The following is a 16,622-nucleotide window of genomic DNA, read 5'->3' as shown; positions in this document are numbered from 1 at the left end:
TTTAACAATGGTAAATTCATTAATTAAAAATATATTATCCGCCTTGGTAAGTTGAAAATTACCTGCAATACAATATATATCATGTATATAGGCCAAGACAAGTTCACAACATAACTTCTGATGAATGACCTGATATATTTGACGTTACTGTGCCTGGCTCCGCCCATTAATCATATAATGTCATTCAGAATGAGAACAGAAACCGAAACTTCAGTCAAAGCGTTTTTTCACAGGTATAGGCCTGTATATCCGCAGCTAATCCGACGCACAAACACAAACAAGGTAATTACACTTGTGCAGATAACTTAGTTGTAATTCCCCTCCGAACCTGTAAAATAATATAACAGATTCCCCGATGGCGAAGATAATAGTTTTGCATTAAGCTTTTCCCGTCTTAAAAAGAGTAAAAATATGACAGGGCATGTTATTCATTCGTCGAAAAGTTGTGGGAACTCTGTGAAATTGTGTGTTTGTGTTAAAGATGGTGTAAAGGCCATTCAAATCGGTCATGTGGAATTCTGTAAAAGGCGTTTCAGAAGCTGTCGAATGGCCAAGTGAATACGAACCAAGATGACCATCACCGTGAAGATCAAATTCAGGTTTATTTACTTCTTTAAAAATGCCATGTGAAATTCAGTTTCCTTCAGTGTTCAAATTGAATGGAAGAAGGAAAAAGGAGAGAGAAAAAATCTCTATCACCCTCTCTATGTCTCATAATTTGGAAAAACAAATAAATAAATAAAACATTTATTCCAGAATGAGAATTAAACACGTCTGGGGCCTGTACCATGAAGCCGGATTAGGTGGCTAGCCAGCTATGTTTCAGTTTAGTTTCCGCCAACCCTGGGTTTTAGGTACTATGAAAGTAGCTCGGCTTTAATCTGTGTTCGTTGCCATGGTATCTTACGCTGCACGGCTAACCTGCTCCGGGGCAGGTTATGTTCTGGATTCGAGATCTCAGACTGAAGTTTGACCAATCAGCTGAGAGCAAAGAAACATATAGGTGACGTAACTTATTCCAAGTGTCTGTTGCAATGACTTCACCTTTTCTTCCAAATCCGGTGGACATCTCAGCGCAAATTGTTTGACGAGCACTTCGTAGAGAAAGAATTTTTAGCCAGACAAAATCCCCTTGCCTTTCCTAAAAGTTACTTGTATGAAAGATACAGATTTTCCGCGGAAGGAATGTCTTATCTTTGAGAACCTCTTGAGCCGCATAAAGAATTTAACACGTCGAATTCATGCACTTACTGTTCCGCAAATATTGCGTTGCGTTTTTTTTTTTTTTTTTTTTTTTGCAAGTGGTACATTCTTGCACGGTGGGTGACGCACAGAAGCTATGGGAAAACACGGTTTGTCAAACCATTCGTAAGGTGGTCCTCGCTCTGCAGGAGTACATGAAAAGTTTCATTAATAGTGCTCCCCGGACATTTATTGACATGCATGTCCATAAAAGAGGGCTTTTATAAAATTGCCAGTAAGATATATTGATATATATATATATATTTTTAGCAAATTTCACAAGTGTATACAATATAATACATGTTAAGAATTATTTTGAATTTTTTTTTTTATTCTTCTTCTGTTAATCTTTTGATAGGATTCCCAAGTCATTGCATGTATGCAGTCTATTGCTCCAATCTCCACTGCTAGGGGAACATGAGGCAGATTATGTTAATAGGAAGTCCTATCACAGCCATAATGTTCAGAGATGATGTGAATATGTGAGATGATTATTTTCTGTGAGATGAATCTTTAAATTAATAGTAACATTAACAGATATAACAATGATTTACTAAACATTTCGTCTGCAGATGACTTGTGGTCATGAACATATATGATCAAGTTTGGATGCCAAATGGCCTGGCTCCAGTGCTTGTCTCACGAATTTTCCGTGAGTCTGTGTTGTGTCAGCACTTTGAGGAAAGCAAGTTAAATTTGGTTCAGTACAAAACACTGTTAATTTGAACTGAGCTAGAAAAACCTACACAATAACCCCCTATCATGATTCATGACCCTCAGACAGGGCCACAGCACCGCTTCAATGTTGCCGTCAGTAAAACCAGAGTGAAGATAGAGATGACCTTTGGCCTCCTAAAGGCAAGTTTCAACTGTGTTCGGCGCTTAAGAGTCACCAGAGCGGGCATCACAGATAGTGGCTGCATGTGCCATTCTGCACAATATAGCCACCAGTAGAAAGGAGCGAGAAACACCACAAAACCAGCTTCTCCCCGATGACACTGACCCGATCACACTTGACCACCCAGCTGGTGCAGATGTAGATGCAATCACCATACAATATTACACTTAATAAAAGTTTTATTGGTTTTGTGGGATGGGAGGGAGAAAGAGAGCAAGAGAAAGTTGCATTAATAAATATTCATACTAAAGTGTTACTTGGTTAAATAAGTTATACTAATATATATATACATACTGAGATCAGTTTTATCCAGCTGTTTGATTTTGTTTGGAGCCTCCTCAGCTCACAGTCAGCTCCTTTAGTGTGCAGTCTAGTTCGAGTCTCCTTTTGTACAGGGCCCTGGATGAGTCTGTTTCCACCTGAAACATAATTCCACCACAAACATGATCATTACAAGTTTTCTGGAGGCTCATCAAAATCACAAAAAGTTCCTTGACTTCCTACAAACACAGGACTGACTGTAATTTATGTCAAGGGTTTTAAATCCTTACACATTTCTTCTGAAGCCCATTGAGGTAGAGGCCTCAGTTTCTGGGGCAGGTTGTGAAAAATCCTACAATAAAAGAGATGTGTAAGGGCCAGTCCCTTTATGCCACACATTCAAATGTTTTCCATAATAAAAAGCCCAGTGCATTCACATCAGCAACTGTCTGAGAACACACAGACAGAGTGTCTTCATCATTTCCTCCACCCTAATAAATAAAAATAGGCCAATGTAAAGCATAACTGTTGTAAAGCAGGTTATGTTTGGTGTTCTGTCTGCTGCATACTGACCTCGGTGTTGGAGACTGTGTGTATGTGTGCTGGCTTCAACAGCGACACTGTATTTCCCTCTACTGCAGAACATACAGTCAGCCATATTTAAAACTTAAAAAAGAAGTAATGTATTGCACACGTACCCAGTGTTACTTGCTTAGAGGAGCCAGCACCAGGGTCAGATTGTACAGCACCTGTAATCCCATCCATAATCGGCCGTCCCTTATTGCCTACTCAGAGCCAACTACTCTGCCACAGTGTATTCTGGTTTTCTGAATTTAATTCTTTATTTCTGTTTTCTGCAAACAAGTGTTTGTGATAAAATGTTCACAAAAATAATAAAAGGTTGTGGTAAATACTCACCACTTTGAATTATATTTTTTATATTTTGTCTTTATCTGCTGCCAAGAACATTTGGAGTTGGGGTTGCATCTAAAAATCAATGAATATTAATTTTTCTTAGTACCGGTAGGCTACATGCACATTTTTATATATTATGAAAATAGGCTATAGGCTATATTACACGTATAGGCTACACATACATACATCATTTTACATAAATATAGAACGTATTTGTTTAACTTACACATTAACAATCAGCAATCTTTCTCCAACAGTCTTCTCTTGCTTTGGCAGCAGAGACCGTATTGTTTCGAGCTTGAAATACATATTTAAATTCATCGTAATTATGAATGATTATCTCTTGCTCATCCGCGGAAAAATCGCGACCCGCGATTGGTTGTTCAGTGTCGACGTCACTCTTTTATGTGCACGCGCGCGTGGAGTAATCATAGCTTGAGGATCAAAGCCTGAGTTGACAGAGAAAGTTGATGAGCTGCATCATGGTACCAATAAAGCCTGATTGCATCGGTTTGGTTTTGTCAACTCAAAACTTATCCTGTAACCCCGAGTTTGTTCAGCTACCTTCATGGTACAGGCCCCTGGTCATTCTAGTCATCTGCACTAGACATGATTAGGAAGTTCTAATGTAATTTTATTATTGTAGTATTATTATTATGTACTTTATGCACTACATAGAAGCCAATTTATTTTTTTTATTTTTTTTCAAAAACTCGTACACATTTAAAAATTTGAACACTGGTGGCAATCATACACATACTGGTTCAGGCAAGCAAATATAGGAAGTGCGCAATTGATGCTCAACTGACAGAAAGCACTTTGGGTGTCTTGTGCCACTGTAGACTTTAGGACAGAGTAAGGTGGGCTGAAAAACGGCAGCATGAGTGAGTCTAGTGAAATCAAAGATAATGTCACAACCAGCCATGAGGACAAAGCTGACGGCAGCTTCTCTCCTACTGAACCTCACATGTTCAAAGAATCCGAAAGGTAAGGGGTTTTTTTTTTTTTTTTTTTTTTTTGTACTTGCTTATTACTGCATTTTCAACTAGAAAGAAAAAGAATAATGTTTTCCATCTTCTCAGCATGTCTTTAATATAATTTGTCAATTTGATTGCTTTATACTAAAGTATTTTGATTAGAACAGTTATTAAAATGAGCCTTATTCAGTTCCTGGTATTGACTTGTGTTTTCTAGTGTTGAGGTTCATCAGCAGAAGAGAGTTGCATCTCCAGTGCTTAGCTGTGTTTCTATGAAGAGTGGTGCGTCAATGGATCCTCCAATTAAATTCCAGCAGGAAGATCCAAGGTAAAACACATTTACTCAGTGAGACTATAGCGGCGCCATGCCTTGCTGATTTGACTGACAACTTTCTCATCATGAGCCAACATTCAAAATATTTCTTTCCTAGTTTAGTTTGCTGAATGTCTGTACTTAGAGCAGAAAATATAGATGGTTATTCAAAAGCACCATTGTCGATGCTCATTTTTAGTTGTAGGTGAAAATTTTGAAGATCCAGTTCAGATGAAGTGTAATATTTTCTAATAGTAACTCGATTTTAAACCTACATTATTGTTGCAAATTCAAATTTTTCTTATTTTTGTCACTGAGTAATATTTACATAATGTAAATATTACTGTTACTGTGCACAGGAAAAAGGAGAGGCGTGGATCCAAGTGCGGCAAAGTTTATTCAAAAACACAAACAAAAGAAATGAAAGATAATCCAAACCAGTAATAAGAACATTTTTAAAGGAACAAGACAAGTTGCAAAGACAACTACTGAAACACATGGGTATACATACACGGAAGGGGCTAACAAGGAACAGGTGTGAACAATTAATCACTATGGAAACTAATGAGGGTAACTATGGGCAAATTCCAATCGGAAATCGGAAATCCGATCAGATTTATCAAGTGTGAACAGCTAAAAATCACATGAAATGCGTTTCAGTCTGATCCCTCTGATTGGATTTTGCGTGGTTTATATGACTTTCTCACACATGTAAAACGTAAATGTTATAGGAAGTATGCTGAAAGTCGCTGCAGAAACAAGGTTGTGTTGTTGCAAAGTGCCGGATGAGCAGAAAATGACAATATAATGGAGATGACAGAACAGAATAAAGCCGCTCACATCAGCATGGGACACACACATTGGATCTGAATGGTTGCGATACAGTGTGGACAGTCAATAATTTTAGATAAGATTCCAATCAAATAAATCACAATCATAAATAATTGGATTTGGACTGACAGTGTGAACGTAGCCAAAATTAAGACGTTTGGAACGCACATGGCAAAGGGAGCAATTCATAAAAGACCACATCATTTCCTCATTAGTTTCACCTCGAATGTTACCACTACAAAGCTAGGCAGTGATAACAGGAAGATCTTAGTATTGCTTTTAATATGATACAAATAAATGTACATTTATAATGGAGCTTTTAAAATATGCTTTACATGTGTGTGTTACCGATCAGCTCTTAAATTATAAGTTAAGCATTAAACACACTAAGCATTAAACAATGTTTTTTACCAATGAAACTTTTTTTAAACTTAATATGAAATGCATGACGAAGTGGGTTATTATAGCCAGTATCACAACAAAACAACTTATTCTGTGAATTATTGTGTTTATACATTAACTCCAACTCTCCCGCCATATCTAGATTTAAAATGAACCGCCAGGACTTGACACCCTGGGTCACATGACCATAAACGATTAAATTACTTCCTTGTAGTGACCATAGCACATTTCTTTCGCTCACAAACTTGTGTAAGGGCCCTTTGTGAAGGGATTCAGTTGTTCACTTACATTAGGAACGGCACTACAAATGACGTCCCCTTCCTGAAATGCCCTTCAAGGGTGCAAAAAAGCAGTTTGGAATTCGCCCTATGGAAACAAAAAAAGGCAGCTACGGAAATAAAGGCAAACAGGAATTAAACACAGTAAGTTAAACACTGGAACAAGGGGAACAGAAAATACACAAGTCTATGTATCAAAACCAAGAAACACGGATCAAGAGAACATGTAATAATTACTCAATGACAGAAAAATAAGAATTTGCAAGATGCTTTTAAATAGAACGACTTTCAGTCATAGTGTTGTTTGCACTATGCTCCACCATTTGAGCTCCCTTCACACCATGTACGTATGATGACGTTCTTCTCTTTACTTATGAAAAAGGTTTTTCAGCCATTAAATCACTGTGTTTTGTTCTGCCAAAGTCTCCCAGCAGACTGGATTGGTTCGACCGCCAACACCCGTGTGTCCGTTCAGAGTAACTGGTCAATGGATCCACCAACTAATTTCCATATGGCTGATTCTGTATTGTATGTCTGGTCTTGTTTGTATTCTTTTGTCATAAATATTCAATCATAATTTTTCTGAATCAAAAAGTTGAATACATTGTTTTGTTCGCAGAGAGCAGCCAGTGGAATTGCACACTCAGTCACCCCGAAAGACACAAATGGCTGCTATTTTGAGGGTTAGCCTTTTTTCATTATTTACATCATTCACATTCAAAAGAACAGTATATTATTGTATAAAATATTGTCTGAATATATTTTTGTGCGTTTTGCCTTAGCAACTTCAACGCAATGTGATCACTTTTGTAAAGAAGGAGCTCAGAAAAATCAACAGCGTTTTGGACTCTGATCTCACTGAGTGTACAGAGAGTCAACCAGAAGGAGAAGAAGATGGTCTTGAAGCCAAAGAAGCAGCAGTCAAAATCACATTGCACATATTGAAGTCTATGAAGGAGCAAAGCCTCTTTGACAAGCTACTTAAATGTTAGTATGTGTATATGAGTAGGACATAGTTATCCATTAAATACAGACAAAGAAACAATTTGATTGTTATCTTCCTTATTGTATTTAGTTCATCAGATTGACGCATATCAGAAAAAGCTTAAATCCAGTTTGAAGAACAGGAGCCAGTGTGTATTTGAAGGTATTGCTAAGCAAGGAAATCCATCCCTACTCAAGAAGATCTACACAGAGCTCTACATCACAGAAGGAGGGAGTGGAGAGGTCAACAATGAGCATGAGGTGAGGCAGATTGAGACAACATCCTGGAAACCAGAGACACAGGAAACACAGATCAAATGTAATGACATCTTTAAAGTCCTACCTGGGCAAAACAAACCCCTCAGAACTGTGCTGACTAAAGGAGTTGCTGGAATCGGAAAAACAGTCTCTGTGCAGAAGTTTGTTCTGGACTGGGCGGAAGGAAAAGCCAATCAGGATGTTCATTTCGTGTTCCCATTGCTTTTTCGGGAGCTTAATTTGATTGGCAAAGAAGAGTACACTTTGGAGAAACTTGTTCATTTGTTCTTCAGAGAAATTGAGGGATTCAAACTTTCAAACTTTGAGAAATACAAAGTCATATTCATCTTTGATGGTTTGGATGAGTGTCGACTACCTCTTGATTTTAGGGCTAACGTAAGGTGCTCTGATATAACTGAAGCCGTCTCAGTGGACGTGCTGTTGACCAACCTCATCAAGGGGAATCTGCTTCCTTCTGCTCTCATCTGGATCACCTCTCGACCAGCAGCAACCAGTCAGATCCCTCCCGAGTGTGTCGACCAGGTCACAGAAGTCCGAGGGTTCAATGATCCTCAGAAGGCAGAGTATTTCAGGAAAAGAATACCTGATCAGAGTCTGGCCAACCAAATCATCACACACATCAAATCATCAAGAAGTCTGTACATTATGTGTCACATCCCAGTGTTCTGCTGGATTTCAGCCACTGTTCTAGAGAAAATGTTCGGTGACAAAGAGATTTCCCACATTCCCAAGTCTCTGACTGAAATGTACACACACTTCCTGATTTTCCAGACATTACAGATGAAGGATAAGTACAGGGATCTCTCGGATCCACACTTGACCAGAGACAACATTCTGTCCCTTGGAAAATTGGCCTTCCAGCAATTGAGGAAAGGATTTGTGATATTTTATGAAGAAGACCTGGCAGAGTGTGGCATTGATGTCAAGGATGCCTCACTATACTCAGGACTGTGCACGCAGATCTTCAGAGAGGAGTTTGGCTTATACCAAAGGAAAGTCTATTGTTTCGTGCATCTGAGTTTCCAAGAGTATCTTGCAGCTTTGTTTGTTCACCTTCAATGGTTTACAACTCAAAAGCCCAGCAGCGATGAATTCAATATACCATTCCAAGACACAGACTTCGGAAAGCTCTGCATGGATTCATCTCTGTTTGACCTACACAAGAGTGCTGTAAATCAGGCTCTAGAGTCGAGGAATGGGCACTTTGACCTTTTCCTCCGCTTCCTCCTCGGCCTTTCACAGGAGCGCAATGAGACCTTGTTTCGACACCTTTCAGTACAAATTGGACACACCGAACACAGCAGTGAGGACACAGTCAAGTACATAAAGGATAAGCTCGGGACAAGTCTTAGCTCAGAGAGGTCCATCAATCTATTCCACTGCCTTAATGAACTGAACGACCATTCTCTTGTCAAGGAAATCCAAACCTTCCTTCACTCTGGAAGACTTTCAATGGAGGTGCTTTCAAATGCGCAGTGGTCGGCTCTGGTCTTTGTGCTGCTCACCAGTGACGAGGGACTGGAGATTTTTGACTTGAGAAAATTCTTCAAATCAGATGATTGTCTTTTGAAGCTTCATCCCGTTGTCAAAGTCTGCCAGACTGCCATGTAAGTGTCATCGACTTTTAAATAAAGGTTCAGTATTGAACACGTTTTAAGAAATGTATTTCATAATTCTTAGATTGTCCTCGTGTAAACTGACGAAGAAAAGCTGTCCAGCTCTGGCTTCTGTTCTCGAGTCCAATCCCAGTGTTCTGAGAGAACTGGACCTGAGTTTCAATGACCTTGAAGACAGAGGGGTGAAAAGTCTCTGCTCTGGGCTGAGGAGTCCACATTGCAAACTAGAGACACTAAAGTACTTTTATGCCTCTATTCTATTAACAGTATTAAAAATCAATACAATTGGTATATGGCTGTCCCTCTAACCTGTATTTTTTTTCTAGATTGGAGTTTTGTGGACTCAGAAGAGACAGCTGTTCAGCCCTTGTTGCTGCTCTTAAGTCAAACCCATCACATCTTAAGGAGCTGGACCTGAGCTGCAATAACATCGGAAATGAGGCCGCAACCTGGCTTGTGGGTTTATTGCCTGACTGTGGGCTGGAGACTCTCAGGTCTTTTTTATTTATTTATACATTTTTTTCAGTGACGTTTTGATGAATATTGATATGGCAGTTAACAACTTAGTTCAGGGGTCGAAATCCTTTGGCCAAATTCACTCTTTCCGTAATCCTTTCGTGAAGTAAACTTGTCTTTGAATGGGTTGGAAAATGTAACAAATTTTCTCTTTCCAACCAAACCATGCAGTGCAGACCAATTCGCTCCGTGCACAAAATGGCGACCGTTGACGTTTCGAACTTGAGTGTGTGGGCCAGTACTTCCGGTGAAAACTTCCGGTGATCTGACAGCGAGAGCGGGAGACTGCGAGAGCGAGAGACAACAGCGACCGAGTTCCATTACCACAGCGATATTTTTCACAATGAGTGTTTTTAGGATTCAAGAGAGGTGACTTGCCTTTCAGAGGGTGACAGCCTCAGCACTTCATCGCTGTGTGCCGTTATGTACCATGTCGTCACGTTATAACAGAGAAGTCAGCTTTCATGCATTCCCCGTTGACGCTGCGGTACGGGCTGAGTGGATACAGAAGATCCGGAGGGATGACTTCAACCCGACCAAATTTTTAAATGCATATCTTTTTCAGTGTATTTCACCTGTGCGTTTCTATGCTTTCTATTACTGCATTTATTTTGTGCAAGTGAGATGAAGACCATCTGTTTAATAAATCATTATCTGTCTGGTGTTTATGCAGCACATACAGTATTGTACTAAGTCTAAAATATACACAAACTGATATTAATTTTTTTGTGGTACCTATAGTTAAAAATGTAAATGTAAAATATGTGATGATAATATTGATCGAGCAATTGATGCAAGTAAGTAAAAATATATGCGCAGAGAAAATAGTATTTATGGAGATAAATTGTAGGCAGCCTATCACAGGGCAAACATGTGAATGTTCACGGTGCATTTTATGCAAACAACTCTAATCGTAGTTATAACTCTATATTTACAGTAGGCATAATTGTGCATAATTGTTATTGTGTATGCAGCATGAGTCAAATACTCTTCGTGAAGATTAATACGTACGTACATGACGTACGTAGTCAGATTAATGAATGAAATACAACTGTTCACGAACAGAAGATTGTATTTGACTCATGCTGCATACATATACGCAATAACAATTATGACTACTGTAAATATAGAGTTATAACTCCGATTAGAGTTGTTTGCATAAAATGCACCGTGAACATTCACATGTTTGCCCTGTGATAGGCTGCCTACAATTTATCTCCATAAATACTATTTTCTCTGCGCATATATTTTTTACTTACTTACATCAATTGCTCGATCAATATTATCACATATTTTACATTTACATTTTTAACTATAGGTACCACAAACAATTTAATATGGGCAAGTTTGTGTATATTTTAGACTTAGTACAATACTGTATGTGCTGCATAAACACCAGACAGATAATGATTTATTAAACAGATGGTCTTCATCTCACTTGCACAAAATAAATGCAGTAATAGAAAGCATAGAAACGCACAGGTGAAATACACTGAAAAAGATATCCATTTAAAAATTTGGTCGGGTTGAAGTCATCCCTCCGGATCTTCTGTATCCACTCAGCCCGTACCGCAGCGTCAACGGGGAATGCATGAAAGCTGACTTCTCTGTTATAACGTGACGACATGGTACATAACGGCACACAGCGATGAAGTGCTGAGGCTGTCACCCTCTGAAAGGCAAGTCACCTCTCTTGAATCCTAAAAACACTCATTGTGAAAAATATCGCTGTGGTAATGGACCTCGGTCGCTGTTGTCTCTCGCTCTCGCAGTCTCCCGCTCTCGCTGTCAGATCACCGGAAGTTTTCACCGGAAGTACTGGCCCACACACTCAAGTTCGAAACGTCAACGGTCGCCATTTTGTGCACGGAGCGAATTGTTTGTGCACTAAATGATGCAGAATTACTACAACCCAGTGGTAACATGGCACAAAGCAGCACTTAACTATTTGGCTACCCAAATTGCTAAAAACCACAAGAACTAGTAGAAAGAGTTGATGACCCCTGACTAATGTTTGCATCTTTCAAGAGCTTTTCAATGTCACTTGCAGACTTTCAAGCTGTGGGATCACAAAGGAGGCCTGTGCTTTCCTCACATCTGCTCTGAGTTCAAAACCATGCCAACTTAAGAAACTGGATCTGAGTGATAACAAACTTTGGGACTTGGGAGTCGGGCTGTTTTCTGGTTTACTTGCAAACCCGAACTGTAACATCGAAGAGTTGAGGTAGGTGTGTTATAATATTATCTCTGTAAAATTTCTTTTCTTTTAAGTTTTTGTACTGTTTAGGAGCCAGGAACAGAAGGTATGTCGTCAACTGTTGTATTTGTTCATTTGTATAAACAGTATTGTGGTAAAAATGGAGCACTATGGAAACAGCTTTTTTTTCCTGTATGCAACGGCGATTCTTCCTGTTGAATAAAGTTTCATATAAATGAGTGTCCCGTCATTATAAAATTCTCCTTTCCCTCAGCGTCTGTGAAGTGGAGCAGGACAATGTCCCACCAGTTCTTGTTTCGGATTCTCATCCACAGACGACGATTTTTACTGCATGATAAATATAAGCAGCACGTATGGAACAACGGTTCATATGTTCATTGTCTCCAAATTATGACCAGAAATGGATAAATATTAAGTCTGCTGTTTAAAACAAATAAAGAACCAATGTAGGAGAATGGTTATTGTGCGCAAACAGCAGGAAACTCTGTATATTTGTGCAGTGTGCGCATGTCGAAAAATTTGTTCTGATTTGAAGCTTGTGACATATATACACGCACATTAACCCAATCACTTGTTTAGCGTTCATGTAAACACTACATTCAGATTCGTCAATCGAAATGAATTCAGTCCGATTAAAACAAAAGTTGTGCATGTAAACAATGTTGCCAATGTTGACTACAAACACAGATTTTCTGTCTTCACCCCCGCTGAATGTTTACTCTTTGAATTTTTGCACCAGAGAACAAAACAAGTCGACACCATAATGACTAAAAGTTTGCTATGAAGTATTTCCTACTAAAGTGAGGTGATATTTGACTCTTCAAGCGTATCCATAACAGAATGGTGGGAGTGGCCTTGGATGGCAACATGTTTTCTCTAGTCAGGTGTTTTCTAGTCAAGTTTTATTGAAAGCCCATTTTTCCAGTGGTGAAGCAAACCTTTAAAATCGGTACTCTCGTAAGGGAGAGTCTGTAACCCTATAATGCAAACAGCATCTCAAAATTGCACTTATGCTTCTTTTGAATATCTTTAGAACATATAATAACCATAAGGTTTTGTAAATTTGATATCTTGGGTCAGTTGTTTAAAATTATGCCCAACTCGATTTTACATCTTTTTAAAGAAAAAAAAAAAAAAAAAAAATCATGAAACCATCATAGAATGCTAATCATCCCTAAAAATTGCATTGCATAGTCACTGAGACAGTGGTCAAACGTTTTTGATATGCCAAATTGTTCATTTATGTCATACAACCAATTCACAAGTGAGGATGCCAAACGGGCAGTGAGGCTGTATCTGTGGAGTGCTTTGGGTTGGAACGTTTCACAATTTTTGCATTCATCAAATCCTCCCCAAATTTGACACAACTGGTCAAGAGCTACTCACATATTTTTAAAATATAGTATAACACCGTGCCCTGAGGGTAAATTTAAAATGTGGATTCTAAATTATAGATCTAGTTCAAATTAGAACATATCTGCTGCCATGCTTAGCTACATAGTTGCTTTATTTTTGGGCCATGTTTTTGTCAAAATAATAATAATAATTATTATATATATTTTTTTCTTTTTTCAGATTAGAGAGATGCAATTTTACATTTAAAAGTTGTGGACTAAGTATGGAGCACTCTCGTCTCACAGCTCTAGATCTTTCTGATAATGACATACAGGATTCAGGGATGAAGCAACTCGCAAACTCACTGAAGAATCCATCCTGTAAACTTCAGAAATTAAGGTTATGCTTCATTTTTCACAGCACTTGATCAGCCCTGTTATCGTATGTGACATAATTTTTTTTATAAATAATATTGTCTATAAGTTAATCACCTTGTTGAAGAAAAAAAAAAAAAATATATATATATATATATAATAATGGCATAAAAAATATATAAATTATCTTGTCATAATGTACTCATAATAATTGACTAATCAACTGCTAGGCTTTACATGTGATATTCATTGACTATCATAGCATTATACTCTATAGCTAGATGGCTTGAAAACGTTTTGTCATATTCTGCAGGCTGTCGTGTTGCAGACTGACAGATAAGGGCTACTCATCTCTGGCTTCAGCTCTGAGATCAAACCCCTTCAGCCTCAAAGAGCTGGATTTGAGCAACAATTTCCCTGGATGCTCTGGAATAATGCAGCTTTTTACAGTCCTTGGAGAAAAGGGCTGCTCCCTCGAAAAGATGTGGTCAGTATTTGCCAAAAGCATTTAAAAACAAAACATGGACCTACCATCTGTATGCGGACGACACTCAACTTTACTTGCCTTTGAGTACGAATAGTAGGGACTTGAGTGCAAAACTCCTTAGGTGTCTGGAGGAACTAAAACGTGGATGGATGACAATCTTGTCCAGTTGAATAAACGGAAAAAAGAAATTATTAAAACGGAAAACTTTTATGTAGCATAAAATGGGCTCTATAAATACCATAAAAAAAGTATAATTGAGTAAATTATTTGGAGTAAGTGTTGGAGAGATGAGACTCGATGTTTGCATTAAGGATATCAATTATTAAAAAGAAAATACATTTTTGAAGATTATAATTGATCTGTTTCTAATCCTGCAGCCTGGACTCTTGTAAACTCACTCCAGATATGTGTGGGCTAGTGGCTAAAGGTCTAAGCCAAAACTTCAGCCTGAAAGAGTTGAACATGAGCAACAACAGTCTTAAAGATGAAGGTGTTCGGTTGCTCTGTCTTGGACTACAGGAGGGCAGTTGTGCATTGAAGACTTTAAAGTAAGATCAAATAACCATTTACAAAATACCCTAATTTCTTTTTACATTTCATGTATGTGAACAAACAACAGTAATATAACATTACAACAAAACAAGTAGGGGAGAGCCGGGACAGTTGAAACAATTTTCAGATAAATGTCGTTTTCTAAGATAAGGTTACAGATAGATTTTTTATATTTTTTGTGATCAACAACTCACATATGTGTTCTCTTAGTATCATGTGTTATTCGGTACAAATATAGAATGATTTAAGTAAAAATTTACTTTGAACGGTAGTGTTGCTTTGTTTTATTGCAACACAGGGGTGGGACGGTTGAAACATAAGAGTTTAAACGGCAACTATTCATCTAATGCTTGTTTTTGTGAACAATACCTGACAAGTAACTTATGTACATATTGTTACAAACATATTTTGTAATTTATTTTAATTTAAAGGTTTATATTAACCATTTTTGTTTTGTCGCCCAATAAACAATTGGCGATAAGCCATTACTTTTTTGTAATCTTTCTAATAGGCTATTTTTACGAAGACAGACAAATCCGTTTACAGTTCATTTTTTTTACATTTCTTCCTTGAGTCATATTGAGTGTTTGCCTGTTAAAATTAAGAAAACAAGGTCAACCTGAAGACGATAAATGAAATTTATTGAAGATTGAAGATTGGACAATTGATGATTATTAAAGAGATAACGTGTTGCGTAATTGAAAATGAATTTGCATTAAAAGAAACACAAGTCTAGGACCGGTATATGAATATATGAACAGTACAGGCTATGACCAGGTTTAACTGGCAGGAGGCCAGTTCCGACAGCGCCTCCTGTCATTTTAACCTCTTTTGCCCTTAAACTAAAAAACTCTGATAATGCACACTTAAGGGTGTGTTGCAGTACTAATACACCTGCCGTATTATCATTACAATGGCACATGAAACAATAAATACAACTTGTCGGTCAAAAAAAAAGTTCCGCCCGAAAATAATTCACTTACCGCACTCAAAAACAGCTTTGCGGCTTTAACTCCCAAACGGCACGATATAAAAAAGAAATGTTTTCGCGGGTATGGTAGGCATTGCGTGCTGTACGTGCTAATGAAATTTGACGTACATGACGTGAGTGGTTTTCAAGGAAATCTCAGTTTCATCCGTCCCTCGTTTCAATCGTCCCGGCTCTGGTAATACCAAACTCTGCTACTTCGCTTTGCTTCGTAGACAGAGTCTGGCATGGCATAATTGAAAAGCGTTTTCTTTCTCGCGGGGGGGGCGCTTGTCTGAAGTTTAAAATCATTGGTTACCCGTAAGCCAATCGCATAACGTTTGGTTATGGCGTGTGTTATGCGCATGCTCAGCCGCATCTAACTTCCACTGTAAACACATGTATGATGCGAAAACAAAACCATCGAGCGAAATACCGGAGTGAACATGGCTGTGAACGACTTTTGCAGATTATGTGAAGTAAATCTACGCATCCACGGTAAAATCAGCGTCTACGTCACGGCTCTCAGCCCGCCCTCTGTTCGTTGATTGGCCGGCGGTCGCTATCTCAGACTGAGTACAGAAGCGAAATGAAATTGAGCGGAAGTACGAAGTCTGACGTAGTCAAGCTACTCCCCTACACCCCAAAACAACAACAACCAAAACCAATTTAAATAAATAAAATACTCATTTGAGAGTGCAGGTTCAATGAACAACGTCATGACTTTGTTTCCATATGTTTTCGTTTTTAGGTTATCCAACTGCGCTTTCGGTGACACCTGCGGTGAATACCTGGCATCAGTTCTCAGTTGTCAGTCCGTATCTGTTGAACTGGACCTTAGCAGAAACAACATCAGCCAGGAGATGGAGCAATTTCTGAGCTCTATATCAAACATCAATCTTTTGTTCTAGTGTAAATGCAAGTGTAGTTTCACAGATCAATTAGAAAGTTTAGGATTTTCAGTACCCTATGTATACTGTAGATATTAATGTAACGGGTGGTGGTGGTGGTGGTGGTGGTGGTGGGGGGGGGGGTAAATACATGAAAAACAGAAGACAAAAAGTGTTCATGAAATGGAATAGAATGTAAAAAGACTTACATTGAATTAGAAGACATAATAAAGTACAAATATGCTGCAGTTTGTGCTTAAGTAATTGTCTCAGCAATACTTCATTGT

General features: G+C 38.3%; 1 protein-coding gene across 1 annotated transcript; it reads left to right on the top strand.

Annotated features, from left to right (window-relative positions):
• The first annotated feature begins 182 nt into the window (after window positions 1–182).
• LOC307145381 (NLR family CARD domain-containing protein 3-like) lies at window positions 183–12,849 on the top strand. Its single transcript, XM_079848460.1, has 11 exons — window positions 183–282; window positions 482–599; window positions 4,159–4,303; window positions 4,511–4,621; window positions 6,541–6,645; window positions 6,737–6,800; window positions 6,900–7,104; window positions 7,193–8,987; window positions 9,061–9,234; window positions 9,323–9,490; window positions 11,563–12,849. Exons 3-11 carry the CDS (start codon window positions 4,197–4,199, stop codon window positions 11,738–11,740), a joined length of 2,907 nt encoding a protein of 968 aa, XP_079704586.1. The 5' UTR covers window positions 183–282; window positions 482–599; window positions 4,159–4,196; the 3' UTR covers window positions 11,741–12,849.
• The last annotated feature ends 3,773 nt before the right edge of the window (window positions 12,850–16,622 follow it).

This window comes from Squalius cephalus (genome assembly GCF_949319135.1).
Source record: "Squalius cephalus genome assembly, chromosome: 18".
In the NCBI taxonomy this organism is placed as follows: Eukaryota; Metazoa; Chordata; class Actinopteri; order Cypriniformes; family Leuciscidae; genus Squalius; species Squalius cephalus.
Note: the sequence above shows the minus strand (reverse complement) of the source record. Positions and strands in the feature narration are given on the sequence as shown.